Source organism: Aricia agestis, chromosome 20 (assembly GCF_905147365.1).
Source record: "Aricia agestis chromosome 20, ilAriAges1.1, whole genome shotgun sequence".
Taxonomy (NCBI): Eukaryota; Metazoa; Arthropoda; class Insecta; order Lepidoptera; family Lycaenidae; genus Aricia; species Aricia agestis.
Window position 1 is genome coordinate 10,470,252 of NC_056425.1, and position 21,402 is coordinate 10,491,653.

Sequence of the window (21,402 nt, forward strand, 5' to 3'; positions counted from 1 at the left end):
GGTTCGGCAGAATACTGTTGCAATCAGTTTCATACAAAAGTCCTGTTTGATTCACACGAGCGTAATTTTGTGAGTCATGATTTGTATGAAAAGATATTTAGGTACGCGGCAGAAATTCTGCGACTCACAACTCACAAATTACGCTCGTTTAGCTTCACCCTAAGACCGCCTTTTTGTACATAGTTTTCATAAATTTTGTTTTAAGATACACAAAATAAAGAAACAATTTTCTGTTCTTTTCTATTCTACTTCATATTATTTATACTCAGAAAAATAATTCATAAGAAAAAAGGTTCGTGATACATGGCGGGGTCACGCTTCCTCTAGCTTGCTCTACCACGATACACGCGGTCATTTGAATTTGGAAAAATTTTGACAGTTATGTCATACAAACGATGCGATAGATAACGCTACATCTGTAAAATTAGAGTACAGTGGTAGACGAAAGGCCGATAACCGCTAGAGACAGGACTGAGCGATTGGACCATAGGATTATGAACGGAATGTGCCTCGAGCAGGCTGCTGGCTGATATAATTTATTTTTAAATATTCAAAATAAAGGTTTCAAAATTGGATTCTGACAATTTTAATCGCATGTGCCAAAACACAAACAACAATACGACCAAAGAGGAACACGTCCAGCGAATATGTCATAGTTTTAAATTCGTACCTGTAACAAGTTAACAACTCTAGCGACGATTTTCGTCATAAATTAAACTTTATATTTTATGCCAAATTTTTAAGCTTATTTAGCCCCCCAATTACACAACTTTATCCATAAACTATTTATCATTGATAGGTTTAAGGTTACGTCACTGCATAGATAAAGTACTGATTTATTAAATAACGTAAATATGAAATAACAATCGAAAAAAATCGATAACCGTATATAAGATAATACCACCTCTTATAGAAAGACTTTTGGGCAAGCGTTAGCGCGATATAGGAGTCGCACGGCGCCATCTATTATGAATTTTTGGAACTAACGTAATTTGAACAAATTTATGCATTTTCACCCCCTTACAACGCTTTTTTCCATTAAAAAAAGTAGCCTATGTCCTTTCTCAGGCTTTAGACTATCTGTATACAAAATTTCATTACAATCGGTTCGGTAGTTTTGGCGTGAAAGCGAGACAGACAGACAGACAGAGATACTTTCGCATTTATAATATTAAGTATAGTATATAGACTAGTATAGATTATATTACTAGCGACCCGCCCCGGATTCGCACGAGTATACAATATATAGCCTATATCACTCACTGAAAAAAAATGATTAAAATCGATTCAGTAGTTTTGATTTATATTCCTTAGTACCCGTGGCCCGCATTGGTCCGGTCGGTACTACAAATATATACTAGTAATCTGTGGGTCGGTATCGCCGCGCTGCAAAAGCTACGTCCCGCAATTTTTAAATCTGTAATATCTTCGGCCTGGCCGTTTTGTAATGCAGCGATTTATCGATTAGCCGGATTAAATGCGGCTGAATGAAAAATGGCCGGAATGTATTCGGCGCCATACGTTATTCAAAAAGGCTAGCCATAATGTAATTATGCGAAAGATAAGTCGCCTCTTTGACAGTTTTTAGTTCCGATTCTTATTACTCTTGGCACTGCCTATGACATAACAAGAACAATGGCGTTGGATACCGAAAGTGTGTTGCAAAATTACGAAGTTTTGAGTAAATTGAACAAAGAAAACAGTAACTTTCAGAACAATTTTCAGGTGCAATTAAAGAATTTCTATTATTCTTCCCGGCTTAGATCTCTTCCGAACAATTTTCAAATTCAAAATTGCAGACATTGACAAATTTGACAGATAAGTGAAACAAAAGATACGAAAAACCATTTACATAAAAGAGACAGTTCTATTTTTAAACGTCGAATCGTATCGCTGTCTCTTTCTTCGCCTGAGCTATGAAGAAATTTCAATTTTTCCAGATTGTTCGAAAAAATAATAAAAAATGTAAATAATCGAGGTGTTTATTGCAATCAAGACATGTGGTAAGAGATTCCATGTGTTTTATTTACTTTCGAGTCATAATTGGTACATTTTCGAAACACGCACGACGTCATTTTCAATTAATTTAGGTAAGACAAGACGCGGCACGTTCGTGACTGCGCTCGATGCAGACTAAACAACGCTTCACAACGCGCGCGGTAGTAACATATCTGGTTTGAGTATTTCATCATTGGTATTTATTAAAATTGCTTCGAAAGTTAGCCATTATTTGTCCTAAAAAGTATAAAAAATGTTATTGTGGGATATCCAGGCCAGGGTATGCAGTTTTTATGATAGAAAAAAATAGTTTAAAAGACAATATTAGGTTAAATGAAATACATTTTGATTTATTTTATTTCATTATATATATTGATACAGTACTTATAGATTACTAAATCCGAGTAGTACTTGTACAAAATATGAAGAAGCCTCAAGAAGGCATTGTAACAAAAATCCATAGCCTAAACTCTAAAGTAGTCTGTAGCTGGCATTCATGGCAGGCGGCAGCTCAAGCGGCAGCTGCCAAGCAGCTGCTTGCAAAAAAAAGTAGAAATGTCAGAACTTATTTTGAATGTCCACGAAAGCGAAGAAAAGTTTTCGGAGAATTATTATTTAGTTAAAGGAAATTATGAATATTACCACTATATTTGTGACGGATTTGATGACAGGGTAACTATTATTATTTATACAAAATATATAAGTACTTTTTATTTAAAGTTATTAAGTACTAACTCTAATCACAAAGATTTGAAGATTTAAGAATTTTGTTACTTTTTTCATGTAAATATAATAATTTTTGGTGATTTCAGGGGTGGGGTTGTGGCTACAGAACCTTGCAAACAATATGTTCTTGGATGAACCACAATACCGGCAATGCTACAGAAGTTCCCAGCATCAGAAAAATACAAGAAATTTTGGTTAGTTTGGAAGACAAACCTGCTTCATTCTTGGGATCACGACAGTGGATAGGCAGTTTTGAGGTATAATAACACCAAATAATAAAAAAAAGACAGATATTCCCAGCAACAGCTACAAAATACATATTCAATATAGATTGTATATTGTCTTTAGTTTTAATATTAAAAACTATAACCTAGGAGATCCGGGTATCCATTGGATGTCAAAGGAAATAAAAACATAAATAGCTACCTATCTAGATCATATTTAATCTCCTAAAATGACCTTAATACTAAATGTAATGGAAAAGGAAACTCTTGCAGAGAAATTTAAAAGACCTTGTTAATATTTATAATACTAATACCAGTAAAGAAAAAGAAGGCTATTGCCAAGCAGAAGGCCACTGACGCGGAGCTGGGCGGAGAGGAGCAGTGAAGAGCTGTGAAAAGTGCGGAGCAGAATGGAGTAGAGCGGAGCAGAATGGAGTGGAGCAGAGCATACTTTTGGAATCGCGCATTTTTGCGCTTAGTTACACTCAATCCCTCAGAAAGACCGTCATCACCACTCCGCACTGCCCCGCTGTCCTCCACTCTGCACCCCAATGCTTGTTGTCCTCCGCACCGCATCGCCTCGTTGTATTTTTATTATGAATATCCGCTCAACTCTGCTCCACCCCGCTAGAGCTGTTTCCATTGAAGGGGAGCGGAGATTTCGAGCATGGTGATTGGTCAGTTCGGGCACTGCTAAGTTCCCGCTACCCATCAGTGGAAACCCAGCCTAAATCCATGCAAAATTATAACTAACATTTTCCATTTAACATTTTCAGGTATGCCTTGTTATTGACAAACTATATGACGTACCATGTAAGATAGTTCATGTCAACAAGGGCGACAATCTGCAGAATATTTTGGACACTCTGAGAGGCCACTTCGAGAAATTCGGAAGTCCTATAATGATGGGAGGAGATGTGGATTGCTCCTCGAAAGGCATCATGGGAGTTCACATCGATGGGAAGAACTCAGAATTATTGATAGTGGTGATTATATTTCCTACTAGCTGTTGCCCACGACTTCGTCCGCGTGAATGTGTCTTCTTTAAATAATGTCGAAAATTTCAAAATTTTATCCTACTAATATTATAAAGGCGAAATTTTGTTTGGATGTATGGATGTGTGGATGTGTGGATGTTTGTTACTCTTTCACGCAAAAACTACTGAACGGATTTTAATGACACTTTACAATAATATAGCTTATACATCAGAATAACACATAGGCTACAATTTTAACCGACTTTCAAAATGGGGGAGGTGTTATGTTCGTTTTCTTATGTTCAACAATTACTCCGCTGTTTGTTAACCGGTTTTCACAATTATTTTTTTTTGTATGTTGGGTATCATCCCAATTTGGTATTATATTCACAAAAGTGGTGATCTGATGAAGGATCCATAAGTAATCGAGGGAACTCCTCAAAATTTATGGGGAAACATGTGGTGACTTCGGTTTCGTGAGAAGTATTCTAAGCATATGCTACCAACAAGTAAGATTTTGCACCGAGATATACCTGGTATACCGTGGTTCGGAAGGTGCTGAGAGAATTCCTGATTCTTTATAGATACAAGTTTGGGAGTTTCGGCGTTGTTTTAAGAACGGAAAGCATATGCTACTATGTAAATTACATTCATCATCATCATCATCACTGTCATAATATTATACCATGCATCGTCCCATGATTATGAGCCTTTTCATAGTCTTTTAGATCGAGACTCGAGTTTGTCAAGCGATAATTTAAAAAAATCTATACTTAATATTATAAACCTGAAGAGTATGTTTGCTTGAATGCGCTAATCTCATGAACTACAGGTTCGATTTAAAAACTTTTTTCAGTGTTAGATATCTCATTATTGAGTAAGGCTATAGGCTATATTATATTATATTATATTATCACGCTAAGACTAATACGACCGAAGAAACTCAGGAAAATGTGGTAAAAACGGGGAAAATATTAGAAAGGGTTTATCTCACGAACTACTGGAGCAATTTTTATAGCAATATTTGGCACTTATATAGAGTAGACCACGTGAAAGGAGTATTTATAGCTATTTTTATTCGAAAATGTACGGTTTCTGTGAAATTCCTAATTTACGCGGGCGAAGTCGCGCGGGACATCTAGTCTTTAAATAAAAAATTTATCAGGATTCAGGAGTTATGTTCAGTGCCAATTTGATCCAGGATTAACCTATGTCAGATTTGACATTAGTATTCGCTAGCGAAGCGATGACTTATGTCAAATCGCATACATTTTGTAGCGCTAGCGCTTTGCCACTTGTCTACAGGCCCTGAACGGCGAAATAATTATCAATTTCGATCCTAACCCTTTCGATGTAAAAAATACAAAATGAACCAATAAAACCGTCATAATGTGGTAATGGATGGTGTAATGATGGTGGTGATCATGATGATTACTATAATTGTCACAGTGGTGTCATGTGCTTCCAGTATTTTGAACAACACTGAAACCTTGCTTAATAACGGCCGTTCCCAATATTCAATCTATCTCTGGTTTGACATACAACCGATCGCAGCTATAGATGCTGGCGGGAAAGATTCCGAATTATTCCCGTCGAATACTTCGGAAGTATTCCGAAATATTCCGAAACTTTGGGAATATTTCAACTGTCAAAAATAACGAGGAAAATTGCGCTTGGAAGTTGTAAACTATTTATCTTTAGTTGTGTATCTAAGAATATGTGATGCCGGTTACTAACATTATTAGCCAAGCGGCGAGAAACGGCTTTTTTGGCTTATTATCATTACTAGCGATAAATAGCGGCTGGTAACGGCTTGTTACTTTTCTTTGATAATACCTAATCATATAAGTTCGTTTATTTTTTATGGTTTTTATTCTGATTTACTTACAATAGGATATATCAGTATGGATAGTATGGATATATCATATAAGTAAGTAATAAGTAGGTAAGTATAGATTAATCAATCCCATTGGCCATTACTAATTTATGATAAAACTAGATGACGCCCGCAATTCCGTTGCGCCAAAATTCGTTTATCGCGTCGGAACCGTACATTTTTCCGGGATAAAAACTATCCTATGTCCTTTCTCGGAACTCACAGTATTTTCATGTCAATTTTCAGCCAAATCGGTGCAGCGGTTCGAGCGTGAAGAGGTAACAGACAGACAGGCAAACAGACGCATTTTCGCATTTATAATATTAAACCTAGAAGTAGGTATAGATAAACAATTTATATTTTACTTAAGTACCTACGTAATGTGCCACTGAACAAATAATTCACTCAACCACCACAAACCACAAACAAACACGTATATTTCCATTGAATTATTCCGGCGAAATATTCGACGGAAACATTCGAATGCGGGGTACGAATCTTTCCGCGGGGTGAGGGAAAACTTCTCCGGGGAGCATCTCCCTTCCGCACCGCCGTCGCCCGCTCGTACGGGCGAGCGAGTCGTGCGAGCGGGCGAATATTTCGCCGTGGCAGTCGGCGCGTGCGAAGCGGTGATAGCGGCCGGCGGGCGACGCTCTATGCGCGGCGGCGATCGATGATTGATGCAAAATACGATTTTTCAGCATAAATAAAAATTCATATTTTTTTTATTAAATTCATTTTGAATAATTCAAATTTATAGAAACTTTCCCAGAAGTATTCCGGAATTATTCGGAATTTTTCAGAAGTTTTGCAACTATAATCGCAGCTAACATTGAATTGACATAAAATATATGTCTCTAATGTCTGATGTGAGCTATTCCTATCTCTAGTAGGGCAAAACCAGAGATAGATCAAATATTGGGAACGGCCGTAAATCTACCTCTTTAAGGAGTCTAGAGTCAGACCTAAGCCTACCTGTGGTAGTTTTCAGGTAACGTTTTAAGCTCTAAACGTCTTCGTTTTATACTGTCGAAACTTTTAGTTTATAGTGCAGCAAGTTTGGCTGCTTTTTATCCTTACTGAAAATTTGAATTATTAATGTAACATGCTGAATGTTAAGACTTACAAAAAAATTGTTACTCATCATAATAACTTGTCTAAACCTTAACATTTGTAAATGTTTTGACTTCAGCTAGTGTGCCTATTTTTTAATGAATATAAAGTGTAATTAAATATGAATATCATATTATTATTTCAGGATCCACATTATGTGGGAAAAGAACAGTCAAAAGAGTTTCTACAACGCAAAGGATGGGTCAAATGGCAGCCTCTGAAAGATTTCCTCAGTTCATCTTTTTATAATTTGTGTTTACCACAGGTCAAAGCAAAATGTTGACTAAAAAGCAAGGTAATTTTTATAAATATAGTAGTTAAATCTATGAATAAATGAATTGTCTATGTATTAAAAATACAAAGTTATAAATCTAATCAGTCTTTATTTAAAACCTAATATACATAATATTATAAGTTTTGAATTAACACAAAAAATTACTTTTTAAATCGCAAAGACAGAACTTGTTAATAAATAATTAAATTATAATTATTATATTTATAAGTAAATTCCAAATATTTCCAACTTGGTTTTCGAGCTCTGTCACTTGGGTCTAGACTCAGAATAAGCCAGACTTCACTTAATCAGTAATAAGCCTACTACAAAACAATTTTGAGACTCAAACAATCGGACGAGAATGCCGCGTCCTGCTCTAACAACGTAATTTCACGTTTGTTACAGTAGGACGCGGCATTTTTGTATGATTGTTTGAATCTCAAAACGCTTTGGTGGTATGGGCCCTGGACCTGTTAAATTACTATACTAGTTTGTTTGCCCTTGTTTTGCTGATTTAGTTGTGTCTTGTGTGTATTAATTTTTTCTTTTTTTCTTTCTTCTAATCCGTATTCATGACGAGGCAGACTCCCTGCAGCAGCCAGTGGCTCAGGTGGTCTGCCGTGGCCAGGTCCGCCTCAAACACTAACCCCACTCCCATAGCGTTGCGGCGGTCAGACGTCGTGTACACCGGTGTACGGAGAGTGTTCTAAAACACAAAGAATAATGATAAACCATTACAGTAAACCATACATTTTTCCGAGACTTACGAAGTTTATATTTTGGCCTAAAAGGCCTGCATATTTTTTTTACACAGCAACAAACATACTTATGTAAAATTTTTTGATGAACATTGATACAGACATATACAGATATAGATCCTTGGGATAGGCACAATATATCTGCCTATCACGAAAATGTTTCAATAAATAAGTAATGCATTTATTTAAACGCTGTCAAATATTCAATCCTACTTTACAACTTTGGCGGTTATAATTTTATACTCACTTGCAATTTCAGCTTATGTGTCTCAGTCGGTATGATATGCATGATGGGCAACTCTGTGACCAGAACTTTGGGGTGGGAGCGCTTGAGACAGGCCTCCTGCTCGTCCCACCGGCAACCCTCCAAGTGCAGACCACGGATGTAACAACCCTGCAAAAAGAAAAAGAGCTTCCGCATAATCGGATCAAGGCATATGTCTAAGCTGAGACTGAACTCAGCTAGGCTAGCTAAAGTCTAAGTGGATTAAGATGACAAAAGTGGTCCCTAGGTGTCTCTTTATGACAAAAAAAATATTGGTGCCGTCGAGCGGCCCGGCGTTGCTGCGGCGAGCTGCACGTAGCGTCAGAGCGAGACAGGCACACGTTAGAGAGAGACAGCACTCACATTGGCGGGTCGCTCCTCGATGTCGTCGAGCGTGCGGTGCGGCGTCACTCGCGTGTAGAAAGTGGTGCGGTCGAGCGGCCAGGCGTTGTTGCGGCACGCGAGCTGCACGTGCGCCGCCAGGTAGGACTCCGGCACGTGCAGACCGGACACCCACATCACGACTGGCTCCTCTACTGTCACCTGGAATAATGACATGATCATCAAGTGCTGATTTACAATAACGGCCGCTTGTATCACTGGTATGGAATCAAACGACGTATTTTCACTGTTTCAATGTCCTACCGCTTTACTTTTCTGAAATTGGGTAAAACTTGATACTGGACATCTGGAGCTCGGTCCATTATTCCAATTGAAGTCACTCACCCACTCGGTGTACTGCCTGGTCCTCTCCAGGAAGTGATCTACCCACGATGCCAAATTCTTGCGCGTGTCGGGCGCCAGGGGCCTCCATGAGGCCGGCAAATGGCCGTTGTAAAGGCTATGGAGGTAAATAGTTTTGAGTATGCACATAAGACATACTTACCTACAACATAATATTGTATGATATTACTAAATGTGAAGTCAAATAGCTACGATGAGTTTCGGACGGTCGACTTAATTAATATATAATCTACTAGCTGTCCCGGCAATGTAATTGTGTTTTGCCATATAATTTTTTTTTTGTATGAAAAAAAGATGTTGGCCGATTCTCAGATCTACTCAACATGCTCACAAAATTTCATGAGAATCGGTCAAGCCGTTTCGGAGGAGTATGGCAACAATGTATAAAATTGTTTGGCGTGCATCCGTTGTCTAATTGCCATTAACCAAGTTTTTACTTAGCATGGGATTAGACGACGTGATGTACGCTACCTAGCTTTTATACTATTGTATATTATTGTATGCATAATAAAGAATTTGAATTTGAAAACTGTGACACGAGAATTTTATATATTAGATTTTTTCATTCCATTGACTCATTGCGTCATATTTACTTACATCGATGGATTAAGCTGCACCGTATGTGTTGTCGCGCGTTGTTGCTACGCGGATGTGGCAGAAAGCGTTAATATGTTCCAATGATGCAACGCATCGCATCGTTACGGAACAATATACGGTTTTGCTCCACAAGCATCTATGTGTTACCTATATATCTACCTGTAAGCTACGTCGTCCAACACCGCGTCCAGGCCGATCTCACCCGCGAGAGCCTTGCGCAGTAACGTCAGCGTGCTGCGGATCTTGTCGATCAGGCGGTTGAATCTGATGAAAGATAAAAATCCTAGACTAGAAAAGTGAAAGATCAATGACCGCTAGTGCCTCGTTAATGCATTTCAACTATAGCCTACAAATCCCTATCTATTGCCGTGATAGTTGATACCTCTCTAGCTCCTGTAGCAGTACCACGACAGTGGGCGTGACGGCCATCTCGAAGTGTTTGCGGACGCGCCACACCTCGAACGCCGGCGGTAGCTGGTGCAGGATCTCCACGGCGGTTGAGTCGATGAACTCCTCGCGGCTTATTGAACCGCCAGACTCGTCTGGACAATAGAATAGTCATATTATAAAATTCCTTTGGCTAAGGCTGATGTTATTCAGAAATCAGAGGGAACCCCTTGCCTGTAAGTAATCAACAGGGCCGGATTTGTATTTTTTATGAGTGTAGGCCCGTTTATTTCCGTCGGCCCATGTACGCAATCTGCCGCCCTCCTAGGACGCTGCCGCCCCTAAGCCACAGCCTACACGGTCTTAGGCCTATTTATTAACCCAGAGCTGAGTATCAGGTATCTAAATATACAGGATGTAACAAAAATAAGTGATAATACTTTAGGGTGTGTACGTGTTCCTTGCAGAGAGTTCACTGTGAAAGTAGCAGCGCTGAAAGACCTAAATTTTTTTTCACTTTTGTATGGGCAAGGGCCCGAGCGTCACGAGTTTCCCCATACAAAAGTGAAAAAAAAATTTTGGTCTTTCAGCGCTGCTAATTTCACAGTGAACTCTCTACAAGGAACACGTACACATCCTAAAAGTATTATCACTTATTTTTGATACACCCTGTATAAAACTCAAATTTGATTGACTGACATGGTGATCTATCAACGCACAGCCCAAACCACTGGTCGGATCTGGCTGAAATTTGGCATGCAGGTAGCTGTTATGACATAGGCTAAGAAAGGATTTTGATCAATTCTACCCCCAAGGGGTTAAAAATAGGGGATGAAAGTTTGTATACGCGAGCGAAGCCGCGGACAAAAGCTCACCGCAAATTATTTTCATCGCAAATACGACTTACCCATTTTACTAGCTGCATGAAATAATAAAAAAAACTTAGATAACATTATCACGATCAATTATTAATTTATTATTTATCATTATGTGTGGAAAAGATTTTACATATTCGTATTATTATTTGTGATGAGTCGTCCCTCAATGCAAATGGCAAGTTTGCAGTCCAAAAATCGTTTCGGTATAAGTGACATCGGATGAGAGAAATGCCATCTATTCAGGGCCTGATTTCTATTTTTTATGAGTACAGGCCACTTTAATTTTGCCGCCCCTAGGACGCCATAGGACGCTGTTGCCCATAGACCATGGCCTATACTGCCTATAATAAATCCAGACTGAAACTGGCTAATCGTTTAGTTTATTTTGTCTTGGTCCACCATACCAGTATGCGGCTGCAGGTCGACGAGCGTCGTCCACAGATGTCGTGCGGCGCCGCTGTAGTAGCCGATCTCCGCGTTGGGGTGCAGACCGAACACCTCCGGCGAATTCGCCAGGGGCAGCCCGTCTATGAACTCTGAAAAGTAGAATATTGACAACTATGTAGTGGTAAGATTATAAAACGTTTAATGTACTAGAATCAAGCTGATGTTGCCGCAAATCCGTTGGGCCAAATTTCGGTTGTCGCGCCGGAACCGTACAGTTACCCGGGATTAAAAGTATCTTATGTCCTTTCCCGGACACAAAGTATCCCCATAGGCCATTCCAAATTTTCAACAAAATCGGTTCGGCGATTTGGGCGTGAAAGTCAGACGGACGGACAGACACACTTTCACATTAATTGTAGCATTACTACAACGCTCTTCGTGTCCAGTTTAACAACGCATTCAGAATGCTGTTGGGGCTTCCCCGCTACTGCAGCGCTTCGGGGATGTTTTCTGAGGCACGCGTGGATTGTTTCTACGCCACTATGCGCAAACGATGCGCGTCTTTAGTGCGAAGAGTGAGGGGGAGTACCAACAGCATTCTTGCTATGATAGCTAGTCGACTCGATTGTCCATATGTGCGTCACTGCTGTGCCATATCTAACGGTATGAAGCAGAGGTGATGCACAATGTAGTAAAAATAGGTATTATTATTTATTTAAACTTATAAAGATAATTTTACTAACATAATTTATAAGCCTTTACTAACAAATGAGTCTATGTAACTTGATTTAATAAACTATTTCTATGATATTCTATTAGCCGATGCATCCGTGGTCCAGTGGTTCAGCTCGGCTCTTGACTCGGAGGTCGTGGGTTCGATTCCCGCGTTGGAAACATGTTATTTCCAAGTTTGGTTAGGACAATGCAGGCTGATCACCTGATTGTCTGACAAGTAAGATGATCCATGCGTCGGATGGGCATGTAAAAAGTCAGTCCTGCGCCTGATCTCGCGCCAGTCGTGTCAGTCGTCCGTCCCACTGGGTTATGACTTATGACTTAGAGTCGGCGGCAGTCGACGGCAGTCGGCGGCACGTTTCGGCGGCAGTCGACGGCAGCCGTCGACAGTTTATCACGCTTGCAGTTGTGACGTACCGCGTAAGGGTAAGCGTCCACAGGTCGGTATCGTACGCAACGGACGTTTCGCATCAAACGGATTATTTTTTTATTTTTTTACAGTAGTACCCTGCATGCGTCATAAACTGTCAACGGCTGTCAACGGCTGCCGACGGCTGCCGTCGACTGCCGCCGACACGTGCCGTCGACACGTGCCGTTCGTCTGTAAGAGCGCTTACCTATGAGAGAAGGAATAGAGTGTGCTCTTATATACTGCGCACTTGAGGACTATAAAATTACTCCTGCGTAACTGGCCTTAGTTTCAATGAAATCGGCCACCGTCACCGAAACCGGTGTGGGAGTTATTATTATTATTATTAGTATTGATGTATTTTGTTATTTTCATACCCCATACGAGCTAAGATGTCAACATTTGGCTAACATTTATTTCCGCTGCCCCATGTACGAAATGAACTGCCACCGGGGGTATGCTGTCGCTCCTAGGCTTATAGAGCCTACTTATAAATCCAGGGCTGCCCTTAGCCCTGCGGCAGAACGAAGCTAGTTACCAATATAATCATCCCTGGTCCCTTCCGGCGGTATCACATACTCCGCCTCGCGGTCGCCGTAGAAGCGGAACGGTTGGAAGGTGTCGAACAGGAAGTCGCCGAGGTACTCGCCCATGTAGGTGCCCACCACGCGCCGGTCGAAGTCGTCGATCACGCGGCCGCCGTACATCACCTGGACCAATGAATCTGATATTAGATATATTTAAGCGAGAAATTGCGCGAATAAAACCAGACTTAGGCCTAATTTCACCAACGTATGTTAGTGTTAATGGCTTGTTAAAATGCCATGTCTTCTCTTTCGTTAGTATGAAAAACGAGAGAGATAATGTGACACTAATTCGAGCATTAACTTTAACAGACGTTAGTGAAATTGAGCCTAAAATTTATTTAAGGATGAAACTCAATAAAAATTGCTATTAAAAATCAACAGGCGCTTGAATAAATATTTCTCTTTGTATTAGCTTTATGACGCAAACCAACCTCGCCGAATAGATACTTGAGCGTGGACCACGGTATTGGTCCGTTCGCGACGTAGCAGCGGTCGAGGTAACACTGCAGGATCTGCATACATACAGTGAAGTCCGACTCGCTAAACTCGTACGAAATGTTCCAGCCAATCTTGCCGTATTTTCGACGTTCCTGAAATTATTTGCATAAAATAGTCAGTCAAATTACACTAAGCGATTTAAAAATATTTATAAAAACTATCACAATGAAAAAGTGCAGTAAAAAGCCAACATCACGCGGTATTCCCAGGCGGTCACCCATCCAAGTACTAACCGCGCCCGACGTTGCTTAACTTCGGTGATCGGACGAGAACCGGTGTATTCAACGTGGTATGGACGTTGGCGAACATTAAGCGCAAACGACTCTACCGATGTCGATATTATACATAAAGCAATGAGTTTCTAAAATACTAGAGTAGCAATGTCTTACAAAAGATTCTCAGAAATGCGTAGCCACTTTTTTGTTCAAAAGACAATGTCAAGTCATATATTCGTTATGTCATTATGTATGTGAGATATGCCTGCAGGCATCTTCGAAGTGGCAACGCGTTGCTACCGTAAACTTCCAATCTAGTTACGTTAGTAACATAGAATATCATTGACATAAAGCAACAAAATATATAGTCAACAAGAAGACAAAAAGCCAACATCACGCGGTATTCCCAGGCGGTCACCCATCCAAGTACTAACCGCGCCCGACGTTGCTTAACTTCGGTGATCGGACGAGAACCGGTGTATTCAACGTGGTATGGACGTTGGCGAACACTAAGCGCAAACGACTCTACCGATGTCGATATTATACATAAAGCAACAAAATATATAGTCAACAAGAAGACAAAAAGCCAACATCACGCGGTATTCCCAGGCGGTCACCCATCCAAGTACTAACCGCGCCCGACGTTGCTTAACTTCGGTGATCGGACGAGAACCGGTGTATTCAACGTGGTATGGACGTTGGCAACCGATAATTAGAAATAGTTGATCCGTTTTGGTTGCTGCCAAAATATCAACAACAAATTTCTTGAACCGAAACAGATATAGTGGGAGCAGTTATGAAGTTGACCTTTAAAAATTGTATTAAGCTATGAGCTTCATCACATATGTTCCTTAAGTGATTCTAAGTATTTTCAGTCCGGGGGGCAAAACGAAACATGTGGCTAGCGGGGGAGGGGGGGGTTCAAAGATGGCCGCCACCCGGTCTCTTTAAAAAAAATCTATCCTCGTCCTGATGGCTACTAGGGCAAGATTAGTATCATTTTCGTATAAACCAAAGACGTAGAATCTGTTTCTGATATTAATTATACTAAGTTTCATAGTAATTTCACAAGAAAAACGTAAAAATGTGAAATCTCCCTTGGAGATTTTTGCTTTGAGAGCTCATTACTTTTATATAGTGCTTAAAAATATCATACAAAAAATACTGTAATATAGCGCATTTTATGCAGATTCTAAATATATACACTTTTAAATATCACCTTCTACAAAAAGATGCTAAAAAAAAATTTAAATCCGCAGCGCGGGAAGCTACGCTAGGCGGGTGTAGCTGCTCGCGCTGTGGTTGTTGTTTTTTTTTGCAAAATATGCTTACTTTCGAATAAACACGAATCAATGTTTTTTTATATAAAATAATTTAATTATCGGGCACAGTTGCTGGCACACAGACATAACTCTGTGCATTTTTAGTTTTAGCTGTGGCCGAAATGATAAGATCGGGGAACTAAGGCTGGTATAAATAGTCAGTACTTAAGATGCGACCCGGTCTCAAGACGCGGTTCGGCTCTGTGATTGGTCCAAATTTTGACAGCTAACCAATCACAGAGCCTGAACCGTGTCTTGAGACCGAGATGCATCTTGAGTACTGACTATTTATACCGGCCTAAGTCTGACTTACTGAGATGCTTATATCAAGAAGCCGATATTCCTAGTGAAAGCATGACTATGCCCCTAGAGTAACCGTGAAAATCCTAGATAGACCGGCTGTTGTTCATATGTTGAACCCAGGGTTAGCACAGACCTTTTGCGAATATGCCGACACAATTTTTGTCAATTATATAACGTGAGTTAACCACTGTTTCGCGGTCGGACTTAGTTTGGGATATCTACAAGCCTGATAGCTTAAAAAAACGAGGAACTGGAATACGGACTAAAGTTGATCTTGATACTAGAGTTCCAAAAAGTTGGGCAAACTCCTTCGTGTGGAATTCAATAAAGAAGAGCTTTTTGATCTGCTTTCGATCCGATGTCACTCATTTGATTTATCTGAAGATAAAGAGTTCAACGTCACCAAAAAAGTGCAGTTTTAAATAATGTTAGTCGGGACAGGAGTATGATTGAGCCGTGCAACCATGAAGAGGCCGACACTAGAATGTAACTTCATGTTGCTGACGCTATGAATCGAGGACATAAAAAAGTAATGATTCGTACTGTAGATACAGATGTTGTAGTCGTAGCAGTCTCGTGTATGCAAAAGTTGCCAGCATTAGATGAGTTGTGGATCCACATAGGTACAGGCAAAAACCATACTTATATTCCATGCCGCTCTATTGCCAATGCACTCGGGACGTGTTTGAAATGCCCTTAGCACTGAAAAAGTGATAAATTCCCTCTAAACGTTTAATGAATATTATAGTTAGTACGCATTAGTATGCATACTTACATATTACAGGACCAGAAAGAGCCGAAGTACTGGCAATTTTTCACGCTTTGACAGGATGCGATACCGTATCTTTTTTTAATGGAAGAGGTAAAAAGAGTGCGTTTGATGCCTGGATTGCCTACCCTGAAGTAACTTGTGGGTTTAAGGCATTGTTGGATGGAAGAATAAAAAATGCGGATACATACAGAAATTTGTTTTGACAATGTACGACCGGTAACTATAAAGTAGTTTGATACAGATTCAGCTTACCTTTTTCAATATAAGAATTACTTTAATATTTTATTTTTCAGCTCAAGCTCTGCACTACAGTGAATGAATGCAGAAAGTATCTGTTCACAAAGAAGGACAGACAGTTGGAGAATACTCCTCCAACGGAAGCCGCTCTACACCAACACACACTTCGGGCAATATATCAGGGAGTTCATGTCTGGGGACAAGCCTTAGTGCCTAAGCAAGACCTTCCGAGTCCTTCTTCCCGGGGCTGGAGGATGGAAGAAAATATTTGGACTCCTGTTTGATCTTATTTACCAGATGTGGCAAATGTGTGCCTAGAGCTCACTCGATGCAGGTGCAAGACAGGTTACAAAAACCGTTGCAACTGTATTAAAAGATAATTAAAATGCACAGAGTTATGTCTGTGTGCCGGCAATTGTGCCCGATAATTAAATTATTTTACAAAAAAAAAAAACATTGATTCGTGTTTATTCACAAAGTAAGCATATTTTGCAAAAAAAAAAAACAACCGCAGCGCGAGCAGCTACACCCGCCAATTTTTTTTAGCATCTTTTTGTAGAAGGAGATATTTAAAAGTGTATATATTTAGAATCTACATAAAATGTGCCATATAATAGTATTTTTTGTATGATAATATTAAGTACTATATAAAAGTAATGAGCTCTCAAAGCAAAAATCTCCAAGTTTCACATTTTTACGTTTTTCTTGTAAAATTACTATGAAACTTAGTATAATTAATATTAGAAACAGATTCTACGTCTTTGGTTTATACGAAAATGATACCAATCTTGCCCTAGTAGCCACCAGGACCAGGATGGATTTTTTTAAAGAGACCAGGTGGCGACCATCTTTGAACCCCCCCCATCTCCCCCGCTAGCCGCATGTTTCGTTTTGCCCCCCGGACTGAAAATGCTTAGAATCACTTAAGGAACATATTATGTGATGAAGAATTTTTAAAGGTTCTGTATGGGAGCGATGCATAACTTCCTATACTAATAAACTATTTTAAGAATATAGTCGCCAACGTCCATACCACGTTGAATACACCGGTTCTCGTCCGATCACCGAAGTTAAGCAACGTCGGGCGCGGTTAGTACTTGGATGGGTGACCGCCTGGGAATACCGCGTGATGTTGGCTTTTTGTCTTCTTGTTGACTATATATTTTGTCGCTTTATGTATAATATCGACATCGGTAGAGTCGTTTGCGCTCAGTGTTCGCCAACGTCCATACCACGTTGAATACACCGGTTCTCGTCCGATCACCGAAGTTAAGCAACGTCGGGCGCGGTTAGTACTTGGATGGGTGACCGCCTGGGAATACCGCGTGATGTTGGCTTTTTGAGTTTTTTAAGTTTTATTATTTACGGGTTCCAAAATAGATTTTTATATCTAACCTGTACAACTGCGTGGAAAAATGCAAGAACGTAGACTAATTTTTTGAACTGCGGATGAATGCACTCGTCCAGCGCTCTCGCTCGCATCTTGAAGTATGTGTTGCGGAGATTCAACTTGAGACCGTTCGGGGGCTCCGTTACCACTGTACGAAATAGGTACCATTTAAATTAAAGAGGTAAAGTATACGTGGATGAATTAGCCATTAGATACAAAAAACTTGAGAGGTGTCAAGGGACACCCGGATGGAACGAAGTTATCAAAAACTCTATATATAATCTAGTTGACGTCCAGGAATAGTAACAACGACACTTTTGTGAAATTGTAACCTACTTCCCAGGCACTAAAGTATCGGCCGACACTGTTGTGTCGTGTCGTTACAACTTTTTCCGTCTAGCCACCTTTCGCAACGCGCGATAAGGAACTTCGTTCCAATATTTTTCGAACAGTTACAACTTACAATCTAACATCTTGCTAAAAATAATCAAGTAGAATGCAAAGTCAGCTATGTAATAGTTTTAATTCATTGGTATAACCACAGAATAGATAATAGTACAAGTTTAACTTACTAAATAAAGTAGATATTAGGTACGGTAGGTGCAGTGCCGTAAATAGCCTTTTTTGCGCCCTGTGCGAGTGCGCCCTTGTTTTTTTTTTAGATAAGGTACCCAGAATAATTATGCCATACGTTTTTTGTATAGGCCTGTCTTATTTCATTTAGGGTGATAAAATAAAACATGGTGTTGACTGTTGGTAGACCAAATTATTATACTTACTATACAAAATTTTGGAAAACATAATTATATTTTTTTTAAAGAACTGATATTATGAGCAAACAAGCAGGCGAGCCGTCTGAAATCAAGTACTTAGGCCTTTCGCCTGTTATATCACCCACACTGTGCAGCACTAGGGGCGCAGTGGGAATTTATCGGGAGCAAAGCGAAAAAATAATAGTCCTGCGGCCTGCCTGGTCTGGCCATATTTGCGCCCCCCTGAGTCTACGCCCTGTGCCTGGGCACCGGTGGCACCGCCCTATTTACGGCACTGGGTAGGTGTAAAATGTACTTACTACGTTAGCAACGACGCCATACACTTGATTTGAATTTTTTTTTAATTGACGAGCAGTAGCGGCGTCAGGGAGGGCGACGCTGGGCGACCGCCCAGAGCGCCGGATAAAAAGGGGCGCTAAAGGCAAACAAGTTCACTAGATCAAAAATTTGGCATGCAACATGCGCGTACCTTTAAGCGACCTCTGCAGTATCCCAATGGGGAAGGCTGGCGTGGGGTCCGTGGTCAGCCAGAGCCGGTACTCGGGGTGGGGCTTCTCCATCATCTCCAGGCGCTTGTCCAGCTCGCGGAGGAAGGGCAGCAGCAGGTGGCAGTTCTGCAGGATCAGCCATTGGCCGTGCGACATCGCGCCATCGAGAAGGGCCAACGCCGCCTGAAATTTTAACCACCATTATAAGTAGTTAGTAGATACGGAGTACCACAATAATATTATAACATTTTAAACTTTCGCGTTGCATTATAATGAAACTTTTTAATCGGGACTTAACGCGACTTATTTAAGTAGTAATGCTACTACGAGTACATACTTTTTCTCGACGTTTCGGCCGTGTTGCAACGGCCGTGGTCACGAGGGGACTGTTGGACATTACTACTTAAATAAGTCGCGTTAAGTCCCGATTAAAAAGTTTACCGCAATAATAGGCTGAATGGGCTCTTTTGCAGCTAACTTTAGTCTTTATTTTCTCTCTTTACGACCCGTAGGTACGACTCTCATTCTTCTTCAATCCTTCGGATAAATTTTCTACGCAAGAAAGTATTAAGTAAGTATAACAATTATTAATCTTTCCAATGCTACAGCACCAGCTATCATCTAAATTCTTTCTAAGTCCAAACGCTATGGCCTATGGGAAGATAAAACAAACGTCAATTTTCCTGGCAAGTGGGAATTAAAAACGTGTTACCTACTCTGCGCAAGATGAAGTGTTGGAAACAAAATGTCTTTTCAGTTAGATTAAAAAGTCAATTTTCATGATTTTTTGTTTTAATACAAGTAAGTACCAGACCGACCATCTTCTCGAAACAGCCGAAACAGGTATGTTGCCCCCCCGCCCCCCCCATTACTCTAACATTTAGTAAGACTATAAGTACTTACTTAATAACTTTATCATTTTCTCAGTCGGCATATATAGGCTATAGTTTTTAACTCAATGACTTCCAAGTTCCACTCACCCCCTCCTGCCCCTGTCCGAGCGACAGATACTTGAACTTCCCCCCGCCGAAGCCGCAGCGGTCCGCGAGCTTCATGAGGTCCGCGGTGGGATCAGACCCCGGGCTCAGGATGAACACCACCGGACTGAACGGTGTCGTCTGCTCGTATACCGCGTCCAGACTGAAATAAAATAAATATGCATCGATATTATTACAATTTACAAGCTGTCACTGTTACAATACACTTTATAAATATATGAGTTATACGTGGGAGAGCCATGCTTTGGCATGAATGGGCCGGCTCGACCGGAGAAATACCACGTTCTCACAGAAAACCGGCGTGAAACAGCGCTAGCGCTGTGTTTCGCCGAGTGAGTGAGTTTACCGGAGGCCCAATCCCCTATTCATTCCCTTCCCTACCCTCCCCTATTCCGTTCCCTTCCCATCCCTACCCTCCCCTATTACCCTATTCCCTCTTAAAAGGACGGCAACGCACCTGCAGCTCTTCTGATGCTGCGAGTGTCCATGGGCGACGGAAGTTGATTTCCATCAGGTGACCCGTTTGCTCGTTTTCCCCCTTATTTCATTAAAAAAAACAATAATTATAGTGTTGCATGATGCAAGTATTATTACTGTGTCTATTGCCACCTAGTAGCCACAGCCAGTGACTAAACAGTTGTCAGTCGGTTATATTAAGGTGACGCCTTGATAATTTGGCTGCAGCGATATCGATTTTTCTCAACAATGACTAAAGCTAAGAAATTAAAGTTCATTGTCAGTATTCATGATGTCTTTATCTTTGAATTACCCATAACATAACACGATTGGTCAACTATAAACACAGAATAATTAATCAAAAACATCTCTATAAAAACAGGGATTCTAATTTTGCCAACAGAGGAGAGTGCTTTAAGCTTCCAAAATTTGTACATAGATTAGTACAAGCAAGCACTATAATTTGCCCATAGCTTTTACGAAATATATTTATGGTTTTTAAATTACGCGACAAAAACCATTTTGTCGCTTACGCCCTTTCTATTTCTTGCTGTTTCATTTCTATTAGAAGTCGGCCCGGCCTCTGATAGAAAACAAGCGATCTAAAAATATATCCAAAACGATTTTTTACTTTAACGCGGTGTCACCTTAACTCTCCTGATAGCTCACCTTACAACAGGCGGCGTGACGTACTCCTCGCCCATGGTGACGGTAACATAGTCGGTGATGGCTCGATACACGCGGTCCACGCGGAAGCACCGCAGCAGCATCAGCACCTCAAACGGCGCGAGGATGTCGCGGTAGCTGTCGGGGATGTCGCCAGACTCGGGGGCGTCGCTGTCGTACCACTGTCGACAGCAATTTGTGAGGCAGGAATAGTATCACGTATGGACATAAGATAGCTAGTCAAATATGAAAAGGGAAAGCGCAGGGTTCGATTTTAACATCTAATTTCTGTACCTATAACAGCTATCAAGAAAGTTTTTTGAAATTTCGGCAAATGACAGCTCATTTG

The 21,402-nt window shown here is 40.5% G+C and overlaps 2 protein-coding genes and 5 non-coding genes across 7 annotated transcripts in view; 3 read left to right on the forward strand and 4 right to left on the reverse strand.

The window, feature by feature from the left end:
* The first annotated feature begins 2,518 nt into the window (after positions 1–2,518).
* Positions 2,519–7,790, forward strand: LOC121737280 (probable Ufm1-specific protease 1). Its single transcript, XM_042128910.1, has 5 exons — positions 2,519–2,670; positions 2,811–2,981; positions 3,725–3,934; positions 7,060–7,209; positions 7,773–7,790. The coding sequence occupies exons 1-4, from the start codon at positions 2,554–2,556 to the stop codon at positions 7,195–7,197; spliced, it is 636 nt and encodes a 211-aa protein (XP_041984844.1). The 5' UTR covers positions 2,519–2,553; the 3' UTR covers positions 7,198–7,209; positions 7,773–7,790.
* Positions 7,595–21,402, reverse strand: part of LOC121737428 (dynein axonemal heavy chain 10) — a 125,132-nt gene continuing 111,324 nt past the window's right edge. Inside the window, exons 81-93 of the mRNA XM_042129106.1 lie at positions 21,057–21,235; positions 19,914–20,073; positions 18,915–19,116; positions 17,678–17,820; positions 13,367–13,525; positions 12,887–13,058; positions 11,222–11,353; positions 9,935–10,094; positions 9,712–9,816; positions 8,938–9,052; positions 8,575–8,754; positions 8,194–8,340; positions 7,595–7,894 (exon numbers count right to left, since the gene is read on the reverse strand). Coding sequence (XP_041985040.1) covers positions 7,748–7,894; positions 8,194–8,340; positions 8,575–8,754; positions 8,938–9,052; positions 9,712–9,816; positions 9,935–10,094; positions 11,222–11,353; positions 12,887–13,058; positions 13,367–13,525; positions 17,678–17,820; positions 18,915–19,116; positions 19,914–20,073; positions 21,057–21,235 — 2,001 coding nt within the window. The 3' untranslated portion in view covers positions 7,595–7,747. The remainder of the gene's footprint in view (positions 7,895–8,193; positions 8,341–8,574; positions 8,755–8,937; positions 9,053–9,711; positions 9,817–9,934; positions 10,095–11,221; positions 11,354–12,886; positions 13,059–13,366; positions 13,526–17,677; positions 17,821–18,914; positions 19,117–19,913; positions 20,074–21,056; positions 21,236–21,402) is intronic.
* LOC121737505 lies at positions 13,618–13,736 on the reverse strand. The gene has a single exon (XR_006037151.1). It is a non-coding gene; the product is annotated as a 5S ribosomal RNA (ribosomal RNA).
* LOC121737508 lies at positions 14,034–14,152 on the reverse strand. The gene has a single exon (XR_006037154.1). It is a non-coding gene; the product is annotated as a 5S ribosomal RNA (ribosomal RNA).
* On the reverse strand, positions 14,233–14,351 carry LOC121737509. Its single transcript, XR_006037155.1, has one exon. It is a non-coding gene; the product is annotated as a 5S ribosomal RNA (ribosomal RNA).
* LOC121737510 lies at positions 17,302–17,420 on the forward strand. The gene has a single exon (XR_006037156.1). It is a non-coding gene; the product is annotated as a 5S ribosomal RNA (ribosomal RNA).
* On the forward strand, positions 17,501–17,619 carry LOC121737495. The gene has a single exon (XR_006037141.1). It is a non-coding gene; the product is annotated as a 5S ribosomal RNA (ribosomal RNA).

Bases quoted from the DNA above. Each gene is read 5' to 3' on its own strand.
- LOC121737280 (XM_042128910.1), top strand. From the start codon at position 2,554: ATGTCAGAACTTATTTTGAATGTCCACGAAAGCGAAGAAAAGTTTTCG. The intron at 2,671-2,810 runs GTAACTATTATT...TGGTGATTTCAG, and splicing joins GTGACGGATTTGATGACAGG to GGGTGGGGTTGTGGCTACAG. The intron at 3,935-7,059 runs GTGATTATATTT...TTATTATTTCAG, and splicing joins ACTCAGAATTATTGATAGTG to GATCCACATTATGTGGGAAA.